General features: G+C 32.8%; 2 protein-coding genes across 5 annotated transcripts in view; one reads left to right on the plus strand and one right to left on the minus strand.

Annotated features, from left to right (window-relative positions):
• Lgr3 (Leucine-rich repeat-containing G protein-coupled receptor 3) overlaps positions 1–12,243 on the minus strand; it is a 25,269-nt gene extending 13,026 nt beyond the window's left edge. The window contains exons 1-24 of one of the 4 annotated variants that reach the window (XM_076374210.1): positions 12,174–12,238; positions 11,988–12,075; positions 10,973–11,295; positions 9,446–9,559; positions 9,033–9,110; positions 8,819–8,921; positions 8,338–8,409; positions 8,182–8,253; positions 7,981–8,124; positions 7,497–7,565; positions 7,353–7,424; positions 7,201–7,272; positions 7,008–7,079; positions 6,277–6,348; positions 5,799–5,870; positions 5,572–5,642; positions 5,081–5,242; positions 4,187–4,332; positions 3,487–3,637; positions 2,830–2,959; positions 2,561–2,751; positions 2,184–2,342; positions 1,803–1,859; positions 722–1,702 (exon numbers count right to left, since the gene is read on the minus strand). In XM_076374210.1, the coding sequence (XP_076230325.1) occupies positions 1,662–1,702; positions 1,803–1,859; positions 2,184–2,342; positions 2,561–2,751; positions 2,830–2,959; positions 3,487–3,637; positions 4,187–4,332; positions 5,081–5,242; positions 5,572–5,642; positions 5,799–5,870; positions 6,277–6,348; positions 7,008–7,079; positions 7,201–7,272; positions 7,353–7,424; positions 7,497–7,565; positions 7,981–8,124; positions 8,182–8,253; positions 8,338–8,409; positions 8,819–8,921; positions 9,033–9,110; positions 9,446–9,559; positions 10,973–11,060 (2,208 nt within the window). In that variant the 5' untranslated portion in view covers positions 11,061–11,295; positions 11,988–12,075; positions 12,174–12,238 and the 3' untranslated portion in view covers positions 722–1,661. Of the gene's footprint in view, positions 1–716; positions 1,703–1,802; positions 1,860–2,183; positions 2,343–2,560; positions 2,752–2,829; positions 2,960–3,486; positions 3,638–4,186; positions 4,333–5,080; positions 5,243–5,571; positions 5,643–5,798; positions 5,871–6,276; positions 6,349–7,007; positions 7,080–7,200; positions 7,273–7,352; positions 7,425–7,496; positions 7,566–7,980; positions 8,125–8,181; positions 8,254–8,337; positions 8,410–8,818; positions 8,922–9,032; positions 9,111–9,445; positions 9,560–10,972; positions 11,296–11,987 lie in introns of those variants that run through there. The other 3 variants (XR_013001397.1, XM_076374211.1, XM_076374209.1) reach the window with 3 other exon arrangements.
• On the plus strand, positions 6,879–16,929 carry LOC116431111 (odorant receptor 82a). The gene is made up of 7 exons (XM_031986096.2): positions 6,879–6,926; positions 12,688–13,240; positions 15,494–15,779; positions 15,858–15,957; positions 16,257–16,367; positions 16,546–16,701; positions 16,789–16,929. The coding sequence occupies exons 2-7, from the start codon at positions 12,751–12,753 to the stop codon at positions 16,837–16,839; spliced, it is 1,194 nt and encodes a 397-aa protein (XP_031841956.2). The 5' UTR covers positions 6,879–6,926; positions 12,688–12,750; the 3' UTR covers positions 16,840–16,929.
• Positions 16,930–17,073: the final 144 nt, after the last annotated feature.

Raw genomic sequence — 17,073 nt, forward strand, 5'->3', positions numbered from 1 at the left:
ATTGTTAGTTACGCGATTATAATAAGAAAATCGTACCGGTCCGAAGAGACCTGAAGGGTTCCCCGATAACGGTGTAGCATCGTGGTACACGATTTACCGATAGATCAGAATGGTTGCAATAAATTTTTCGAATGCGTCCGTAGTCTTCGTTAGGAGTAATTTATGTACCGTTTAGAGAACGACTTCCACGTAGGAGTATATAACCAGCACGTCCTCGGAACACTATGCGCGAAACTTTTGCATTGGGAATGCAGCTCGTAAAACCGTTGCTGAATTCTGCAAGAACGATTCTGTAAAATTGCGTGCATCAAGCCGGCACTATTTGTCAGACCCATTACATCGTAAACTCTATTATCACGAAGTTGCTACCACGATTATACTGTGATCAGATACAAGAACTTTCGGTTAGGCAAACGGGGCGTGTTTCGAGTTTTTTTTATAATTTATAATCTTAGATTCCTTGAGATAATTGTGATGATGCTTCTATTGAAAAGGTAATTCGAAATTAGGCGTTGAGCCTTGAAAATAAATATGGAGGATTAAACAATTTATAAGAATTTGTATATTTCGGAGAATTTTTTTTAATAATGTCTTTGTTAAAGTCGAAGTGATTTCTCAGTACCAATTAAAAGATATAAAAGAAAGTAAAAATTCTAAAGGAAACAAATAATGTACTTTTATTGTTCTGTAATCAGTGAGATTAAGAAGCATCCCCTATTCATACTGATAATATATAAGGATAAGAGTGTAGCATTATCGTAAGGAAACCAACATTGACAGGCGAGAAATACTGTGCTACAAAAATGTTAAAAAACAATTCTTTAAACTTATAATAACAATTAATACATCAAATCTTTAAATTTTATAAAAATGTGTTTGCCTGAAGACATTCTTCCAAAACATTGAGCATGTATTCCAATTATAAATTTTTATTGAAATGTGTTACATGTTGTTTACCTCTTGCATGATTTAGTTAAAAATTTTCAATAATTAATTTAAGAAGCAAAAATTATTGCCAACATTACGCGGTATTCCTAGGTGGTCATCTAAACCAAGTACTAACCGCGCCCATTGTCGTTTAACTTCGGTGATCGAATTAGAACCGGTACATTCGGACGAAGTATGAACGGTGACAAGAATTTGCGAGCAACAAATGAAATGACATGTTCTCAAAGTTTATATAAATTAAAATCTGTTATATTGCCTAGAAAAATATAATACTAATTCTGTATATATAACATAATTGGATCACTATCATGGACTTAATTTGTTTCCATTTTTCCAAAGAAAACAATAATGGATTCGTAATATATGAATCAATAAAATTAAATTATAGTACAAGAAATAATGAATCAATTATCATTACCTTGTATAATATTATTAACGTGTGGTATTGAAACGTTTCTGATAGTTGTGATGGAAAATGAAGCAATATTTCTTTCAGCTTTTAGAATAGAACTGTCTTATTGGTAACAAATCTTTATCGTCAATTGTGTATAATACAGTTTAACACAATACAATATTTATTGGAATGTAAGTATCGGGTTGTATGACGGTTACCTGTAATTCATTTGCTGATTTACTGCAGCAGTATCATTCATTACACTCTCTCTTAGTTATGAGGTGAACAAGAACATTCGATTTAGCTGAATATATCTCTGTCATATCAAATTCTCCGAGTTTCTCAACAACACGTGATTAACTAGATAAATAATTTACATTTATAAAATACTATCATGTTTCCGACACATTTCTCTTGTTATGTGGAAACGTGGGAGGAATTTCTTAGTCGTCATGCGTACCACTCGAGAAAGATATTATCATATTCTTCTTGTTCATTGTTGCACACATTTGAGAATCTGTAACATATTGTAACAGTAAGTAAAACCAGGTTTAAAAATAAATATTGATATCTTCGTATTATTTAAAAAAATTTAGATTTCAAATTATCCTTCATATGATGTTAAATATGCCAAACAGTAATTATTTATTTTTTAAATAAGATAACAGCATAATTAAGATTCAGTATCACTGAGAATTTTTTTAGCGTAACAAAAGTGATTTGGATATTATAAAACAATGCTGAAAGTTAACAAAATATTACTATATATTTTTTCAAAAATGTAATTTAGAAACAATAAATATTAAAATATAGTAAATTAGTTAAGATTATAAATTTATACCTTCTGCAGAACATTTCCGCGAGACATAATTTCGTACTTTTCCAAACCATCCGTTATTTAATCTTTCTCGAAATTTTGGAGTAGTAAATGTATATAGCAAAGGGTTAATAGCACTATTAACTGGAAGAATGAAAACCACTACCCAAGCATGAAGATCCGCTAAACATAAACAATTTTTATTATCAAAACATGTTGAGTGTTTGTTTACAGATTGCTGCTAAATCATTGTAGTAATGATTGCAATAAATTACTATTAAGAGTAATTTTAACATGCTTTTTCCAGAAATACATGTATTTTTTTTCTAAAAATGGCATGTTTTCTAAAATTGAAGTATTGAAAAACTGAATTAATTGAACATTTAATCCTGATTACATACCTGGAACAGGATACCTCATCATAGCTCTAATTTTGAGAATGATAATCGGCGCCCAGCAAGCGGCGTCTGTTAAAACAATCAGGAAGAACCTTAAAGCAAATTCAGAATCTCCGACAGACAATGAACACGCGTGTCTCGTTTTCCAAATACTTATAAACATTCCTGCATACACATAACCGATCGTGATCAATCTGTAAAATATAGTAAAGAAAACACTACAAATTTACCGATCATTCAAAATGAAATGGAAAAAGTCAATTCTTTTTTACCCAGTAAAATTCAATCCTAAGAAAATGAAAGCTGAGTATTCCCATCCAATTGCGTAAGGGTCGTCGATGTGCAAGGGGAAACACATTCCATTGACTCCATAAAACTTTGTGCTGCTTCGCCAATGAATCACTTCAAAACAAAATATACATTATGCTAATAAAAAATAAAAGATAAAAAAACTTAGAAATTTCGAAATGTATAGCTATGTGCCTATATATTTCTTTATTTTTAATACAAATTACATATTCAAGAAGCCGATATAATGCCGATGTAGAAAATTGAACAACAATTAATTTAATTAATATACCTATCCAATTAATTATCGTCTACTTCTACATCCTTCAAAATCTATAAACAGAAACATTCACAGATTCCGTTTCATAAAATAAACCACTCAAAACTTAAGACTTCCAAACATGTTATATTCAAGGCTAACACTTTTGAATCATTGTAATCGAGCTTCGAGCAATAAAACGCGAGGCGTCATGTTTAATTGATTCGGAAAAAGGCAGAAATAAGATAATGATGTCAAGCGCGTATTATGTTATCATAACCGGCGGGTTAACAAGCAGCCGGACATCTTGACAGGTTATTACATATTATCAGGGATCACGCAGCAGTGCTTCGCGAACGAATAAGAAGTATTAATGACGAACCTGGTACGAGAGCCAGAGTAACTCCGATGATCCATGTGACGATCATCGTTGCGGATGCTGCTTGCGGTGTCATGGTACGGTGACCTTTCAGTGGTGCCACGATTAGCATATATCGCTCCAGCGACATGAATGACAGGATCAATACTGAAACCTTGATAGATCGTTTCTACTTCAATACATTAATGAGGTAACAGATCTCCTGAGTAAGTCGATCCTTCGGTTCACAGGAATCGTTTAAAGCTAGTCAGTGCATCAAATCATTTTCGCAATTTTAAAAATCCAGAAACTAATCCATAATACCTTAACAACCGTAGCTTGAATAGTAAAATTTATCGGTGTCCAGGTACTGTTGCTTTCTCAACTTTTATTTGCTATTAGTATAGATACTTAGATACTAATAAAACTACCACTATTAAAATTACAAAAGATTATTCATTTGATTTCATTAATATTCTTTGACAAACATAACTATTTTAATTTAGACTATATATTTTTCGTCATGAATAATAATAATGTAATATTTGTTATTTATAGCACTTTTGAAACGTTACGCTGGAAATCATTTTGAAACTAACGAAATGATTTATCATTAATCTCTTCGATTTTTTAAGATTTTTTTGGGTCTTTTCCAGAGTTCTTTAGATTTACAGATTATGAACTTATTAAGGCGTTAAAAATGGAATAATATGTCGAAACATACCTCCAAAGATGTCATTGCCAGAATTCCCAGACAAGTGCAGAACCAGGATGACATCCAGGAACTGGCCACCCGATTATAATTGTCGCGAAATATCACATCTGCCACAGCAATTATGAACAGATAGATTCCCATCAGCGTGTCGGAGACTGTAAAAGGATTATGTGACTTCCATACCACGCCCATACCACTCAGTGATTTATGATCGACGATATTAGAGCCGAATATGGCCGATCAATCGTATTTACAACGTGGAACGTTTACAACGCGCGATTTTTTATGATAATACCCCTGGTCCATTTTGCATCTACTTATGCATCACACTCTACAAGCAGAAGAATGTATTGAGCATTTGCGAAAGATCTTGACACCATCTTTGTTAAAGATCAATCACGTAATTTCGATCATTATTCACGATTCTCTCTTAAGCCCTCGTGGTATTTACGTGTGAAACTTGTTAATCCTTGAGGAACTATTGAATCTATTATTATAAAACCAATAGAAAAGCACATATTACACGATTTTACAATATATTATAAATATAATGATAAAACCATATACGGAGGACATAGAAGTTGCTTCCAAAATTTCAAATTCAATTTGTTTGCATTAATTAATTACAATTTTTTATTTAATTAGTAGTTGAATTTTACCCATATATTTATTTGAAATAATATGTCCTATTACATTTATGTTTTGAATAACTGAATTATTCTACTGGTACTTGTGCTGTTAAAAACGAACCATAATTAGTTACTTTTCATTTAAAATAAATACAGATATTATTTTTTAAATTCACTCATTACGAATTATTCTTTCTAATTAATAAGTTACCGATACTGAGTACAAAGAAAATAAATAAATTTCAAGATATATTATGACTTATTTATGACTAACCAGCTAGATTTCTGATGATGATAGTCAGTACTTGATTCTCGTCCTTGGCAGTGAATCTTCCCCAAAGAACGAGCACATTCCCCATACAAGTTACACACGATATCACCCACACTGCTGCTCGCAGTAAAGTTTTATCGAGCAAATGAGACAGCGATGAGACGCCTGAATAAAGAATATGTCATCCTTCAGTTAAAACTTTAATATATGCGTATCGGTCACGTTAAGTTCCATTACTTAACAAGAAGCAGTATTTCTTAAAAATGTTTAAAATATCAAATGAATAAACAAAGCTGAAAATTGGGAAGTATTTATTTTAAGTAAGTCATAATTATTTGATGATACGCAAACTGCAATAAGAAAATGCTAAGTTTCGTATCAAAATAGAAGACCTCAAAAAAATTTAACAGGAATGCGAGTAAAACATGCAATGAAATATTTAATTACGTAAAATTTCAAATGAAAATTTTCTTTAAATTCAATAATTCTTTTACCGTCGCTAGAAGGTCGACATCTTTGTGCCTTCGGTGCATAAGTCGCACAATAGTGAAATTTCTTGAAATATCTAATAACATAGTAATTGAAAATTATATAATCACAAAGAAAATAAATTTTTTTCATTCATACGAATGTGAGAAAATTACATTTCGTAGATACAATCTAAGTAATTTCTTTCAAATGTAAGGGATAGGTCTGGTAAAGAACGTCTGGATCTACTTACACATCACCCAGCTGCTGAAACACATCGAACGCGTTTTTCTCCAACGAATCCAAATTTATACCCTCTAAGTCGCTGAAATATACAACAATTAAAACTGTTACGATCCGTTTAAATAATGTTATACTATTGGAAATTATATTCATACGTTTGAATTTCCAATAAACATGAATTATTGAAATTAGTAATGATATAAATTCTTTCATTATTGAGATTTTGTAATTTCAATAAAAGCGTGATAAATAATAGAACATATTTAACAATATTTTATGACGAAAAATATTTCGTAATTAATTGTTTCTACAAAAAATAAATCCATAAATTGTTATCGGTCGTCAAAACTTCCAGCGTTCCATAAATTGCATAAACATTCATGAATAATTTGTAGTTTAAAAACATTACGTATTTAAAGCCTCTGACGGAAACAAAACAACAGCTCATACGTATGTAAAGAGGTACAAACAATATGCATACAACTCACAGAGAACGTAGTTTCGTTAACGGTCTTAACACTGCCATCTGCAAATTGTGGAGATGGTTGTAACCCAACTCTCTGTAATAAAATTATTGTATATGCATATTAAACTATCTGAAATACACAAATGTAACAATGTATAGAAATATGGCCACGTTTCTGCTATTAATATAAAATAATGTACGTTCAAACTTTAGATCAGTGTAATTTATTCTATTATTTCAAAGTTAGTAGAAGAATAATAATTTTTCTTCTGTAAATGTAATTAAAAACATTGTATACTTACATTTCTTAATCATAACACTGCTGTTATTAACAATCATCATTATCATTATTATTGATATTATTACTAATCTCTCTAGATTAAAGCAATTTTAATCATTTTTACACTTAGAATAGATGGTTTATTCCATAAAAATGAAATAATTTGTTATCCCGCGCGTAAAAATGTAAATATAGAGGATTATACTCGTTTATAGCGTTGGAATACCAAATAATCCTAGAAATTGCTTTATATAACTCTAATAGTACGCGGACAGTCGCAGAGCTGCTTATTCTTGTACGTGACGCACGAATATATAAAAGTTTTAACGTCGGCCATACGTGACATTCCTCTGGTTTGGACTTCTAACGGCGTGTTCGACGATAAATGTCGGGTAAATACATTGCAAGCACGCGCAGGTTAAGACGTGTTTCGTTACAATTTATGCGGATGTCCTGGTGGCACGTGTACTTACAGCCTCGTTAAATTTTTCAACGGCCGGAACACATTCGTCGGGACGCTCGTGATTTCATTAAACGCCAAATTGCTGCAAGAAACATTTGCTCCTGTGATCTCGTGACACGCGGTTAATTTAATTTCGTAAAGATGGCACGCGAACTAATGTGTTAAAGTAATACAAAGCACGCATAGGAATTATAGTAGCTCACAGTTCTTCCAGTTGCTCCAAATTTCGGAACGTGTCTTCCTTGATCGTCTTTATGACACTTTTTTGCATGCTTCTGCGAATGGTAATTTCATTCAGTTTTTGCTGGCTGCCGACCTTCCGTTTTCGACTTCCAACGTTTACTTACGTACGTACAATAATGTTAATGCTGGACATCCGTCGAAAAGCGAGCTCGGTATTGTTTCGAATTTATTCTCGTCTAGCAATCTAAAAATGTTATTATTGGAAGCGAGATAAACGTTATTTGTTATTTATGAGAAATGTGGAATAATAACTTACATCTCGGATAGCGCTGGTAAGTACGGTAGCTTCAGAGTGTCAGACGTTAATTGGTTTTCGCTTAAATTTCTACAATTCGAAACTGTTTAACATCGACGGACATAATTGGAATTCTATATTTTAATTCATTTATACTATGTAAATTGTATTAGTAATTATTGGAAACATCGTTTTTCAAGATACAAAAGAATTATGATTCTTATTTGGAAAAATATTCTTTTTGATTTGTACACTTTCGAGTTCGAAACGAAGTACGAAGAGTTCAAATAGAATTTAACGAACATAAATATTATTCAATTTGTTTCAATGCAAATTACACTGTGTTCCTGTGTTGTCAATGACTATACCTTAAAGCACACGTTGATATAGGATTAAACTAGAATTTTCTCTTAGTTTTAATAAGTTATTAATAACAAAGTAGTTAGATTGTTCGCGGTTTAGAAAGAAAGCGTAGGTCAACAGATCAATCTTACATGGAACTTACATGAAACTTAAAGTGCTGCTTCCGTTGAAGTCTGTCAAGTCTGCTACGGTGATTCTATTTTTATTTGCCTTCAAAGACTCCAAATTAATTAAATCGGTAAAGTGACCTGGCAGCAGAGCGCTGATCTTGTTCGTATCTATAATTCTAAATGCACACATTAATGCCAATGTAATAAACGATTTTTCTCGTATATATACTTACAGCCAAACTAGTTGCGTTAGATTTGCGAAAGCTCCAATTTCTATTTCATGAATGTTAATGCCATCGAGGTACCTAGAAAACAAAACTTTCTGCTATCTGCAACTTTACTTAAATAATTTTCGGTGTTTGCACGTTAGGATTGTCTTGGAAACTTACAGTATGCGCAATTCCCGATATTGTTCAAAAACATTCGTTGGTATACGTTCAATGGAACTGTTGTATATATGTCTAAAAATGTACATTTTACTTAAACTAATAGAAAAGCATCGTAAACATAGGTGATTCATGTAAAATTACTTTTTTAAACAAAGTAATGGCTGTTACATTAGGAATCATTTCTTAACTAAGGTAACACACCTTTCTTCTCTTTGGTACTGTTCTTCGTAAAAAAAGAACAAACGCAAAATAAATGTACATCTATTGTTGTAACAAAAAGATATTCAAAACAGCTATTACATTTAATATTTCTCTAGTGAGATGGCGAAACGTAACATATGCGGTCTTTTTATTTTTATTGTGTAACAAATTTAAAATTATTTTAATGAGAACTTTCTACTTTTAATCATAATTTCGACCAAAATTGAATTTTTCTGCGTTTTGCCATCTGTTACATACATTTCATACTGAGAGTTCGTACATTACAGTGGTTTTAGACGACAAGTTCGACGGTATTTCAGAATATCCATGACAACTAGCACGGCACTGCACATACTCGCATCTGAGAGGAATATCAGTAACCTCTGTGAAAAATGCATAAAGTTCAATATTTCATTTTTCATTGTACCCTGATCTCTTAGTTACATTCGTTACTCAGTATTTTATCCCTGAGTATAGTAAAGTATACAGTTTACCGCAAACGTATTCCCTTACAGGCTCCATTACGATTTCTCTGTTAAGGCCGAAAAACTCCAAACCTCCATTGGCATCGACTGTTCATAATTTAACAAATAAAGTGAGAAATTATTTCGTTAAGTAAAGTAGAAATATTTAACCAGTTAACTGCGCTCGACAAATATACACGTCAACTTAAAACACAAAATGGTACTAATTTTTTCAATGATAAACTATTCAGTTTTTCGGATAAATGTGTAATTCTTCTTCGTTTCGCTGTAGTATTTCGTTAGAATATATTACAGAAATATTTGCTCTACGTTTGACAAATATACACTTTATTATTTGATTTTATTGCGCGCACAATGAGAGATTTTTCATACTAAATTCCTCAGTTAACTGGTTAAATATGTATTATGACACAGGGACCTACAGCAATTTTTTTCATCGTCGCCATAAGGACAGTCCATTACTAGGTTGCACCAATTCCTTTGGGGTAAGCATAAAGTGCTGTTATGACAAAGGGAACTTCCCAAAGGACATGTGTCTGTAATTAGGAACACACAATCTATAAAGAAGTGCTTTTATTATTTCAAGGCAGCAACATTGAATTCAATAAACTGTTGCCAAAGTTCCACGTAACTGGTTAGAAGAATGAACGTTTGTTAAGAGCAATATTATATTGTCAGAGATGAAATCGTATTAACCAGAATTGGATAGAATTGACGGAATTGTTTAAAGATAATTTGAATTAGATTATATTTTCCAAACAAGAAAGTGTGCTTTATTACAGCCGAGTAATTGATTAATCATTCAATTTCCTCGTTTTCTCCGTTGTAACGTGACTCCCTCGTTCTAATTGATCAATTGCTTTCTCCTCTTTCTTTTATTATTCGAAAGGTCTGTACTATGAACGTACTTATGTGTATATGAATTTCAATCGCAAGTTACATGCTCTGAATAGTTTGCGATGAATATTTTAAGCATAATGAAGGATATTAAGAGCACTCTGAAATCAACGTGAATTTCAAAAATGGAATGAATATTGTTTATAAATCATTTATGTACTTTATACCATAATTTTACTATATTGTTGGGGCATTTTAATGAAATCAGTGAAAAACTCATTTAGCAATTAATTAATACTAATAGTGGTTAAAAGTAAGTAATTATAACTAATAAAGTTTAAGTGATCATCGAAACTTAAAGAAATGAAGTTCACACTGCATTAAAGAATCTTTCGATATACAATAAATTATTATAAATAAACAACGATATCAATAATAAGCTGTTTTCTTGTTACAGTGACAGTCATCAACTTAACGTCACTGAATTGGTGCCATTAAATATGTAAAGTATTAATTTCAATTTATATCAAATAGTGTGTGTATTCATATGTAAATATTTCCCAATGTTTATTTACAAGAGAACAAAAAACTGATGTGTTACTGTTTACAAACATTCTTCACCATTCTTATCAAGAATGGCACAAACCGTTGAATTCAACCGATATTACAGTCTCACTCACAACTACTGAACTACTCCACTAGTAAACTTAAAAAGCCAAATCCTTATAACAAGCTCAATACACCTACTGAAAAAAGTAACAATTCTGTTTCACCAAATTACATATTCCTACATGTATATTAACACTATTTCTACCGAAAGTATCTAAAAACAACTTTTGAAATTTTAACTTAAATTTATTTTCTCAATTTAATCATTTTTCCTCGATTGAATTTTGTAGATTTCCTATAGTTAAGTTTATAACCGTTATTGGAAGAGTCGAAAAGTCAGCTAATACACGACTAAGCTTGGAAAACAACTTTAAGTTAAACTTTTAAAATGTGTCTTTTGACACCTTCGGTAAAAACAGTGTAATTCATTTCTTTGTAATTCATCGAATATATCGCATAAAAAATAGCGGAGTAATTCTGACTACCTCGAGCAAATCACGTACCTTGATTAAAATAATACATGAGCCCCGAAAGCAAGCATACGGAGGTGATCAAAGATGCCCCGATCACGCCGATGCACTTATATCTCATGTTGAATCGGAAATATTTGTTCCCTTGGCAAAATCTTCAGAGCGATCTTGGAACGGCACCGATCCGACCGGCTTTCGTGCTTTCTTCAAATGAACAATGTTCCCCACGTGTACTCGGTGCAACGACTGCTTGACACTGATTACGTTCGCCGGCACGTTGCAAGCTCCGCCGCCACGCACACGCGCTCTCCATCGTCCTCGAACGAGGATTCCTTGTCCGTTTGTTGGTTGGAATTCTATTCGGAATTTACATCGATCAATTATTCTTATCTTGACGATCTCATTAATACAGATAGACGTCTCTGATTGGAGCGGATATCTCGCGGCGAGACAGCAAAGACGATAGATCTGACACGGATGAAGAAAATGAATATTCCCCGTGAAAATTTTCAATTTTATTTTACCAGAGCCTCGTCTGGAATTCAGTTTGTAGTCCGTCGTGCGATTTACATGTAAATGCTTAACATTTATAATATTGGGCTGATCAAAGAACGATTTTTGTTTCTACGGTGCCATTAATAATAATTCTTTAAACACCGCCATGTTGTATCTGTATGGCTGAAGGTCGTTACTGTATACAAGTACGTTTATTATTAAACTTAACCTTTTATTGAAAAAAGAATGAAGGGAATAGAATTTGTTCTGTCACATGTTTTCGAGATAAAATTATATTTTATGTGGAAAGTGTTTTTAACATACAATAATACGTTTAATATATAATAATAACTCCTGTACGGAGTTTAAATGAAGACATACACGATTTATAAATTAATAAGCGGATAACAAGTCTTCGAACTCGTTATCGACGTCACTTTTAAGCAATCTTTTATAATAGTATATTTAGCAAAAAGTTCTGTTCCTGATAACCACTTACAGTTGATGTAACATTGATGGATATCAAAGGAACGAATTAAATAATTTAACTTACATTTTATAATATTCCCCGAGTACGGATAAATGTAATTTCCCTTGCAACGTTCGCAGAAATTCAAGCACAACGTAGCTCGCGTGTCGGTCTTGAAAAGAGAACTACAGTCAGGCCGCCAAAATATAATCTAGACTTCGCCTGCAAGCCCGTAAAATTAAAGTTCCGAATTCTCAATCACGAAGTTACCAATAATTGCTTCCAAAAGTTTTTTATTCCCCGAGTTTGTAGACAGCGGTTCCGCAGCAAACTGTATGCGTGCAGTCTCTGTGAGATTCCCATAACATTCCAAAGAATTCGCACCGATGGCGTGACTATCTCGACGCTTCACTAAAGCTTGCAACAGACTGTAAGATTACGCATTAATACGGAACTAGTATCGATTGTGCGCTGGCGAAAATTTCGTCGAACTTTCTTTTGGGGTTTCAGTCGAAGAAAATCTGTCGGTAGGGAAACTTTGGCAAGTAGAATATCGATAACCACAATATACATATACTGAATTCATCTGTATAAATAAAAAAGTAACTTACAATGTACTCCATTTGGAGAATGTAAATAATTCTTGATTACACAATTATTATGAAAATCGTGTTAGAACCATATTACAGAAACCTCAATATGTAACTGTCAACTCGACATTTTGTCAAATAGAAACAGAAATTTGAACGGATAGAAAAAGAAAATGTAACGTTTTTCGGTCTAGAATAAATATGTAAACGGTGCGACGAATACTGAAGGAAAAAGACTACCTTTCGTGGCGGCAGCCATGTCTTTGACAATTCCCTGGCTGAAGAAACTGGTATCGCTAAGTGTAGAGTTATTCTACGACAAGAGCGTGCTGTCATGGAGTAAACGTCTTCTAAGCTTATCCGGTCTCTGGCCAAATAATCGGAACGACGTTCGGTTCTTCTTCTACATTACGTACGTCATGATATTCACTTGGCTGGAGATCGTGACGCTATTGCAGAACATACACGACCTTGAGAAGACGTTGAAAAATATAACGCTATCGTTCCCGACCATCTTGATAGTACTGAAGGCCACGATGTTTCGGTTGAACATGCATCTCGTGTTACCTTTGCTGGCAGTCGTGAAGAGGGATGTAGAGCAGGGCTTGTATCAGTCGCCGGAAGAACGGCGAACGGTGGTATGGTACAATGTAGCCGCCACGTTGTTCTCCACCTCGTCCGCTTTGTCTTTGTTCTTCGTGCCCACGTTGTTCTACGCGAAGCCGATCGTCAGCTGTCTTTTATCGAGTAAGTTGGACTGATGCCTATCTGCCGACTAGATACACCGACCACTGTCTCGAATGAATTATAGAAAATAATCCTTTCACTGATAGAGAGAAATTTCGTAATAATAACGTTATATACGTATGTTAAAATATTTGTGATGAAATGTTTGGCATCACAGATGTTAAAACGCAAAACAGTACTAACTTTTTCAGCGATAAATTACTTATTTTTCAGATAAACGTGTAATTCTTCTTTGTTTCATTATAGTTTTTCATTAGAATATATTACAGATTTATTTATCCTGGAGTTGACAGGAATACACCTTATTATTTGATTTTATTGCGCGTACAATGAGAGATTTTTCAAATGAAATTCCACAGTTAATTGGTTATGTTAATTTTCGTGTCTTATTAATTCTTTTTTAATTCAGCTTGTCATTCGAAAGTAATGGAAAACCATCAAGCCTCGATATCATATGTTGAAAGATTTACTAAAATTCTGGATAAAACAAAAGTTTTATTAATATTTATGGAAGTATTTAAAGTTTGTACTTGTATTCTTGTTGAAAATGGCTAAAATCTGTATTGTGAACGTTTGAATATTTAGACATATAAATTATTCATTATTCTAAACTACATTCAATGACAGTATCTCTTTTGATATAAAATTACCCAAATTATATTGCAATAATAAAGCCGAGAGGCAAAATAAAAATGACCAAGCCGGAGCATGGTATTCCCATAAAACGTCCTCACTGCAAGAAGCTGCAACTTTGAGAACTTAATTTTCAGCCTCGTGTTTCCACCGTGGTGTTTCATGAAACCGCGAAATGACGACGCGTCACGTGACTTGTACTTGCTTACCAAACAAAGTAGTAAAAGTCCCGGTTTTATTGAGCTCGTCGCTGTTATCAGACCGTTAGCGGTGCGCAAGCGGGATAAATCAAGATCTTAATGCGAATTTTTATCAGTTGAATCCTGTAAAAAAAATATTCCATGCTCATATGATCGCGCATACAGTTACCTTCTGCACGCAGTTTTATGGTATTCCAAGGTGACAGTTACTTCCTTCACGATACACAAACGGTTACGTTTTATAAGGCTGTCACAGTTCGGCGAAGATTTTGAACGACCACCGACGGTGTGACTTTTCTCGCGGCCGATCTTCTCAACGTGTCTTTCTGTGCTGTTATTTATTTACTAGACATGACACCACATTGTTGCCACTTCCTTTTCAAACAATCGTACAAAAAATCACTCTGGCATTAATAGACTACAGATACTTATATAAATATGTATTTTTACAAAATTATTTTAGAAAATTTGGTATAAAACAAATATTTATTTTCCTATTCAAAGAGTTTAACAAATTATGAACTAAAATTTTTATCTACTTTTATTAAACTTTTATTGTACCTAAACGTGCATACTATTAATAAATAAAATTAATAATTTAAGTCTTCTATTCATTCTTTGCTACGAATAATTTATTGGATTGTAATTTATGATACGGTAATGCTCGCATAGATTCCACAATTTCGGCAGTGAAATATAACCGAGCAGATCAAACAGGGAGAAGCTATTTGCTTCCAGGAATTAACTCGAGCACAGCCTGACGAAGACAAAGAATCGATATAATGAGCGGAAACGAGGTAGACACAGTCCGTTAAGCATCGGAGGTCGAGGCACGGGACTTCAAAACGGTGCCGCACGCGTCAAATATAAACATGCAATGAAGCAAATTTCAATTGCAATAATTTTAATCTTACCTTCCCAAATGTAGTATAAAACTAGACCGATTTACGTCGTGTTTGGGCTCATTTTAATCAGAAGAATCTCAACATACCATCGGTACTACGATTGAGAAGGTAAAGTTAAAATGATTGCAATTGAAATATACTTAATTGCATGTTTATACATCTCTTTGACCTGTGTCTATCTCTCTTCCCCTCATTATATTCATTTTCTGTCTCTGTCTACTGGGATCATGTTACACCGAGTTCAAGACAGTGAGTAGTGGGGGAAGGGTAGAGATGGTGCCGCGAAATTAAGCCGAGCAGATTTCTGTAGAATTTATGCGAGCATCACTGTATTGTTATTCTTATATTTCTCTTACATTTGTACAGTATTTTATAGAAGTATTTTACAAAAGTATTTTAAATCGTTTAATTTTATTTTAAAAGTTAAATTTGATACAAATATAAGATAAGCACATAATAAAGTATAAAACAATGTACTAACCAGTACTAACCAGTCAAATTTCGATCATAAATAGGTTTCAACAATTGTACTCTTCCTTACGAATTGCCTATGAGGGTGAATGGAATTTATGAGGTAACAGAAATGCACACGTATGTGTTGTTCTGCATTTATTTAGTACCTGCGAGTACGTTACTGACTATCGGTGCAACTGGCGCGGATAGTCTTCTGGTAACGCTGACATTTCACCTGTGTAGTCAACTCTCAATTCTGTCGCAACGTATAAGAAACATTGATATCGAACCGCAAAAGCATTTATTAAAAATGCGGGCACTCGTTGACCGACACACTGAACTTTTGCGGTGAGCTGTTTAAACTTATGTTATTTAAAGTACAATGGAATACCATTCAATACATTTATTTCTTTCTCGTAATTATAGGTTGGCAGCCATCTTGGCAAAAACGTTCAGTACGCTCATGTTTGTACAGACATTAGGTTTGATATTTTCCTTGTGCATTGTGATCTACCAATTGCTAATGGTAATGTTACAATTCTTCCAAATGTTAAAATGCAACATTTATGACGATATAATGCATTTAATTAATTTATTTCTGTAAAGATTTAACTTTATTATTATGATTAATCGTATTGGTTTTTTAGAATATTTATGGAACATTATATCATCATTATCAAACTAACAGACAACAAGAAAAAAAACAGAAATTTTTCTTCTATTTTACATTTTTTTATTTATTTAAAATTATTGGAAACATAATTAATGGTATTCTATACAAATGGTTGATGGTTTAGGCAATTTAATTGTATCGATGTTTTATAGACAAGTGAGTCCGGCGAAGACGTGAACACGATACATTTTATTATTTATTCCTGTGCAGTCATATTATTAGCATTTTGCTACTGCTTTCTAGGAGAATGTCTAATTATGGAGGTAATTAAATTTAGAATGGTACTACCATATACATTAAAACTGAATTATTATTTTATTTCATTTCTTTCATGTAACAATCTTTAAATAATAGATATAATTAGTAATTTGAAAATGTTGTTAAATGAAGTAGCGATTAATTTTAAAAAATGTTCATTATAAAAAGCATTACTGTTTTCAGAGCAGTGAAATACAATTATCCTGTTACTTTACGAACTGGTACGATTTACCAGAAGAATATGCGCGTTCTTTAATGTTTTGCATCGCTAGGTCCCAGAAGCCATTGTATTTAACCGCTGGAAAGTTCTACGTATTTTCGTTAGAAACGTTCGGCACTGTGAGTTTTCGTAGCATTAATTAACAAAACTTATCGTAAGCTTTTCAAGCAGTAATAATGCAAATATATATGCATATTTTATTCTAGATAATGAAAGCATCGATGGCATATCTTTCTGTCATGAAAAATATTATTTAAATTCTTGATAAACGTATCCATTAAATACATACAATATTATTATAATTCTAATTATTATATTTATTTTTACATTTTCTTTCCGCTTATTACACGTTTCGTAAAAATATGATATACCAGTGACAAAAAACTGGATAGGGAGAAAGAAATAAAGCCAACAACTGCAAAGCAGTATGACGCATTGTTGAGATACTGTAAGTACTACTACACTTAACTTTTACCATACCCATTCCATTT

Source organism: Nomia melanderi, chromosome 2 (genome assembly GCF_051020985.1).
Source record: "Nomia melanderi isolate GNS246 chromosome 2, iyNomMela1, whole genome shotgun sequence".
Classification (NCBI taxonomy): Eukaryota; Metazoa; Arthropoda; class Insecta; order Hymenoptera; family Halictidae; genus Nomia; species Nomia melanderi.

Bases quoted from the DNA above. Each gene is read 5' to 3' on its own strand.
- LOC116431111 (XM_031986096.2), top strand. From the start codon at position 12,751: ATGTCTTTGACAATTCCCTGGCTGAAGAAACTGGTATCGCTAAGTGTA. The intron at 15,780-15,857 runs GTGAGCTGTTTA...TCGTAATTATAG, and splicing joins CGACACACTGAACTTTTGCG to GTTGGCAGCCATCTTGGCAA. The intron at 15,958-16,256 runs GTAATGTTACAA...GATGTTTTATAG, and splicing joins TGATCTACCAATTGCTAATG to ACAAGTGAGTCCGGCGAAGA.